This window comes from Varanus komodoensis, unplaced genomic scaffold (genome assembly GCF_004798865.1).
Source record: "Varanus komodoensis strain SLA01 unplaced genomic scaffold, ASM479886v1 scaffold42, whole genome shotgun sequence".
Lineage (NCBI taxonomy): Eukaryota > Metazoa > Chordata > Lepidosauria > Squamata > Varanidae > Varanus > Varanus komodoensis.
Window position 1 is genome coordinate 1,479,858 of NW_025335972.1, and position 5,764 is coordinate 1,485,621.

A 5,764-nucleotide genomic window follows, 5' to 3' on the forward strand; every position below is an offset into this window, starting at 1 on the left:
AGGCCAATACATCTGGACAGTCACAATTGTTCATCCCTGATCAAGAGAACACAAGAGGAAAGGAACAAGCTACTGATGCTGGAATATTCCAGGTCAGCCATCCTTCTCAAAACAAAGGGTATGTTGGAGGAGATTCAGAGCTGCTATGCTACTTGAACTAGCAAATATCAGTCAGAATAAATAAAAACAATGAATAATGATTATTAGCCTATATGACACACATGCAATCAATTGTACTGCTGATTGTGCATAATACTTTTTTGTTTTTCTGGTACTTATAATTGCTCTTACTTATACAGATATAGGCATTTATATCGAGCATGTTTGAAAAAAAAAAGAAAGAAAATAAACAAATCACCCCCAAAATTACCAACAAAAATACAGTTTTCGTATGTTAAATTTCTTCCATTACAGTATTCCAGGTGATGCACAAAGGAGTTCTAGAATGGCTTGCCACCAAGGGCATCGATCTGTCCTAGACCCGATTAGTTGTGTGCCCATGCTTAATAGCATTCAATTCACTTCACAGACAGTTTCCATAATCCACACAACCACCTTGTAAGGCAGGCCAGTCATGATCTCCATACTGCAGATACGGTGTATGGAGGCCAAGAAAAAGGAGAGACTTGCTCAAGGCCAACTAGTGAGCCTTGGGGCCAGCAAGATACAAGAGCAATCTAGCCAGATCAAACCAAGTATCCACTAGCCCTGCATGCCCAGTCAGATTGCAGCCAGCCAAATGCCTCCTGGAAATTTATGAGAAAGACATGCAAAGAAGCGCCCCTGTTGGCATTGCCCTCAGTATTTAAGAGATATTCCCATGGGACATGAAGCTTCCATTTGGCTAGCCAACAGATTTCTCCTGTTAATTAACATCAATGCATCTTAAACTTACCCAGGCTATTTCAATTCACTAGACAGTGAATTGCATAAGGAATGATGCTAATATGTGAAGCAGGACATGCTTTTCCCTTTCTTGAACCTACTGCTGATCAGTGTCACTGAGGGATGGTAAGCTGCACTTCAGCAAGGGCTCCACTTCAGCTCCACTTCAGCAAGGGCTCCACTTCAGCTCCACTTCATGCAAGTAAGTGTAGCCCCACTCATCTGGAAAGCTGTGCTAGCTAGCACTGTGGGATTTGAACCAGATGCCCCAAACTCACAGCTTACATTCTTAGCCACTATGTAGCCCTCTTATCCCAGCCTAGAACACGGAACAAATTTCATCAAAAAGAGAAGCTCTCCCTCTTCATTCCACCCACGAGCCCAGTCAAAATACATCAAGCACCCCTGCCACTCACAGCTGCAGCTCCTTCGATTGCTCCTTTTTTGCCAGCTGCTTCTCCCGCTCCTTCACCAAGGCCTCTTGCTTGGCCTTCATGTCATTGAGGGTCACCAGGCCTATCAGAAGAAAAGGTGCTGGAAATCAGCCTTCTGGGATCCATTCACCGCCATTCAGGGAAGGAGAACAGGACTCCTGGGTTCTTCTCCCAGTATATAGTCTTTTCCCTCAAAATGCATACCCACCAACGGTGCTGGATTTCAGCTCAGCTTCCACTGCATCATAATGGGCAGAGAATTTCTTGTCGATGTTTGACTTCATGATGTTTTCCTGTCATGGAAAAATGAACAAATCAGGTTTGTTGTGTAAAGTTGCCTCCTGCCACCTTGGTGCTCCAGTTCCTATTCCCAACCCACCTTCTTGGACTAAACCATGGGTGGGCAACTCCTGGGCCTCTGGATGTTCTTGGACTTCAAGTCTCATTCTCCTCCACCACTGGCTATGCTGGCTAGGGCTGGAGGGCCTGCAGTCCAACCACATCTGGAGGATCACAATCTCCCCACCCCCGGACTAAGATCTGAAGCTGTGCAAGGCAGCAAGGAGGGGATGCCAGTCCCTGTACTGGGCTGCAAGCAGAGGGAAACATCCAGGAAAAACTTCACATGACATGCTGCCCTCTACTTGGTGAAGCTTCGCATCTGAGACTGGTAGCCCACCTTAATCCAAAGTCTTGGGGCAAATGATGTGCAGTTTCTACTGGCTTCAATTAATGAGGAAAAGGAAAAGATAATTGTCAAAAAGAGAACTGAGGCTGGGGACGGACCAATCCTGAAGGAGAACATGGGGTTGCACAGGCAATGCTGCCAGGAAGAATTCCTCTTCTTGCACCACAAGGAGTCGTGTTCCACAGGAAAGGGACCAAGGACTAAGATGAGATTCCACTTCCAGGGATCGAAGAGAACACCTCTGAACATTGCTTTGGCAACCTGCATTAGAGATCTTTAGACTATGATCTACAGGACTGTTGACATAAGCCCGAAGGATAAATGCCAAGCAGGAGGTTCTGTAATCATGTTTGGAAGAGACAGGTGTTGGCAGAACCACAGTAAGGCGCAAAATGACAAGAGAGCGACCATCTGAGACTTCCAGGCAATAGTATGCAGCATTTTCATATATTAACAAGGAATAGAAGGGAGCAAGCAAAGGGAGCCAAACAATATCAAAAGCAGAGCTCTCATTAGCAAGGCCTGGCGGGAACCCTCTCAGGACTGGAATATCATTATTATTCAGGGTTGTATAGCTTGCGAGAGAAAGAGAGGAAAAGGAAGCAAAGGGGTCTAGAACACTATGCATCGCAGAAAATAAGATAAAACTAAACATTCATCCAGGTCCAAAATGAAGAGCATGGCATTACCTGTGAATGGATCTGGATGAAAACAGGAAAAAAGAAAAATAATTGTGAATTTTTTCTATGGACCTGGAAATCAATCAATGCTGCTGGATAAGACAATCTAACCAAGAATTAGTTTGCTGTCCAAATCTAGTGCTTTCAAGGAATACTATTTCCCTTTATTCTGTAATCCTAAGCATCCTAAAGGAGGGTTTCATCAGAAGTATAACTTTAAATCGTAACACAGGGAGAGACAAAGCAGCCTGATCTGCCACCCTAGTTCTCTTGTCCACTGAATGTCCTGTGCAGCACACCTTTTGTGTGGCACACGTGGGAATCCTACTTGCCACAGCAAGTGGCAGATATCAGGAATGGAATAGGCTGGAGGCAGATATCAGGAATGGAATAGGTGAGAGAAGCTGTGGCTACCTTGTTTCCTGCTGTACTGAGAGATTTAAGCATTTGTGTGTTTGGTATTAAGAATGCTAGGTGACAAGCCAACATTCAAGGTAATAACAGGGTCAATCTTTAATGTATTTCATGCTTCAAGGCACCAGTTTCACATTTCTGGCTGCCTAGAATTATTCTGCCTTATTTGGTGGAGACAGAAAAGGCTAGTCAAAAGATTTTCCCAGGCACTTGAGTTGACTTTTCCTTTTCAGAAGGCGAAGGGGACAGACACAGGTTCATGCATTTATCTTTCAGTCTGCTTTGGCAGAACAAAATCAGTGGACAGTGTGAAGATAGCAGATAATCTGTGATTATCTAGACATGCTAATGTTATTATCCAAATAAAAGGGAAAAAGGGACATCAAAAGTCAGGTTTTATTGGAAAGGAAAGGTCTTCAACAAACTCAAATAGTAAGAAATGTCTTTTCTGACTGCAAACCTAAGTCTTGCAAAAAAGAAACTAAACAAAAATCACAGAAGAGGGACATGACTACACAGGGACCTCAATCTGGAAACCAAAACTCATAGGAGGCAGGAGGGTCAGGTGACTGAAGAGGTAGAATGAATGGTACAAGACATACCAAGTGCACACTAGAAAAATAAAAACCTTTCAGAGGAATCTGGGAATACAAAAAGATATCAAGGAGGGTTATGAAATCTTTCTAGTGAGGACTAGAAGGAAAAACATGCAGGCAGAGTTGAGGTCAAATGACCTTTGATGCTCCATTCATCTCTGTCAAAGAAGGCGGCAAATCTGTATCCTAGATTAAGACAGTGACTTAACATAAGATAGGTCAAGAGCCAATTGAAGAATTATAGGGCATGTGTTTTCAGTTACTACTTTGGTTAAACTGATTCAGCATAACTTGCAGCATCACTATCCTTACATTCATCATTTGAATATAACATCAAATATATAGAATGTCCTTTTGATTTTAAGATTTCTCTCCATAGCCTCAGAAATAGCAAAAAATATGTCTCAAAGCTCCTTGTGGTGTCTCACAAGCCAGCATCACTTTTAAGCACCCATAAATATCTTTATGGCCAAGGGTGAAGTCCTTTGTGTCTGCTCTTTCTTGAAAACCTAGCAAGAAAGATCTTCCCTCTACAGCTTGTTTTCCTATTCCTAACACCCAAGTGCAGTCTCCCCTTCTCTGCCTGAATGATCCTGGAATTTACCTCATGATAATACCTCTCTTAACACTTCCAGAATCATTGCCTGTAAGAGTTCAACACACGGGTGACCCATCCCTTCCCACAGGAGGTTCTTCTTTCCATCACCTCAGCAATGCGCTGCCTCATTTGCTCCATATGCTCACGCTGCCTCTCCCTCTTCTTCATTAGTTGGAGTGCCCGGCCAGCCTCGCTGGCAGCTCCTTTGTATTGTGCCATGGTGGTGGATGGATCTGAAAGGCACAGAAGACATATATTAAGTGGTCCTACAGCAAATGTGATCTTTAGTCCATCTGGTCCACTGTGGGATTCTCTGAGGAAGTTTTCATAAAATGTTCTTCAGTGGGAGCGTCAGGGATGCCTTCCGCTTACGAAGTATGTGCTCACTACTGAGCCACAGTTTGACCCCCTAAAGCAAAGCCCAGCGCAGCAAATAGGGATCCCCAGAGTAGGAGACGAGAGTGAACCCGAAGGGCAGAAAGGGCATGGGGGAAGTGTGTGGGATTTCTGGATATAGCAAGAGAAAAACGGAAATGCAAAAGCAGTCACGGGTGTGGGTGAGATCCTTGCCTGCTCAGGAAAATGGGAAAATTTTCCTTCCCAAGTAGTCAGAAAATCCTTTCTCCAGCCACAGATCCCACCAGCTGCTTCGCCTACGTCAGTCACACGCGACAAGGCATTGCCGAACCCTTCCTCCTTCTTCCTGTTTTCCCTTCGTTTCCCTGCACAGGAAAAAGGAAAAAAAGGCGGTGTTGATTCGTCATCGGAACTTCCGGTAAGAATGAAAAGCCGCCATTGGCTAGGATGCCGCTCTGGCCCTTCTCTCTATGCGCTGCGTTGGGAGGCTGGCGGTGTGAGGGAGCCGGAAGTGTCAGTAGGGACTGCGATGGTGTGAGGCTAGTTCCTTTCCGTCTCGATGATTCATGGGGTCGCAATGCCCCTGCTAGTTGAGGAGGCGCCTTTGAGCAGATTTCCCCAACCTGGTGCCCTCCAGTTTTTGATTCAAACTCCAGAAAGGCCAACGGTCGGAAAAGCTGGGAGCATTTGTACAATACCAGGCTGGCGAAAGCTACCAGAGAGCGAGAGGACGACCCATTCCGTAGTGCAATTACATGTCTGCTCGCGAGGAAGTCCCACAAATTCAGTTGGGCTTACTCTTAAGTATGTGGACATAGGAGCGCAGCCATAGTTCCCCCCACCTTAGAGGGATGCTTTGTTTTATTGGCATTCTTTTCCCTTGTGTTTCAGCCTTCCCCAACCTGGTTCCCCTTAGACTACAAAATGCTGATTTTGAGTATTTCAAAGCACCTTGCTCTTCCAAGGCACTTTCACCCTTCCCCCAAGGCTTTGCTTCTGCTGCTTTTTTAGTGACAGTAAGTTAAACCTTTCCAAGTAGTATGACAAGCAATAACAAGCATTATTTTTACTAGTGCTGCTTTACATCATTATGGAAATAACACTATTTGAAT

At 44.7% G+C, this 5,764-nt stretch overlaps 1 protein-coding gene across 1 annotated transcript in view; it reads right to left on the bottom strand.

The window, feature by feature from the left end:
• The window catches only part of FAM50A (family with sequence similarity 50 member A), an 11,159-nt gene extending 6,142 nt beyond the window's left edge, over positions 1-5,017 (bottom strand). Inside the window, exons 1-4 of the mRNA XM_044443766.1 lie at positions 4,866-5,017; positions 4,404-4,528; positions 1,528-1,612; positions 1,302-1,401 (exon numbers count right to left, since the gene is read on the bottom strand). Coding sequence (XP_044299701.1) covers positions 1,302-1,401; positions 1,528-1,612; positions 4,404-4,514 — 296 coding nt within the window. The 5' untranslated portion in view covers positions 4,515-4,528; positions 4,866-5,017. The remainder of the gene's footprint in view (positions 1-1,301; positions 1,402-1,527; positions 1,613-4,403; positions 4,529-4,865) is intronic.
• Between the last annotated feature and the right edge of the window lie 747 nt (positions 5,018-5,764).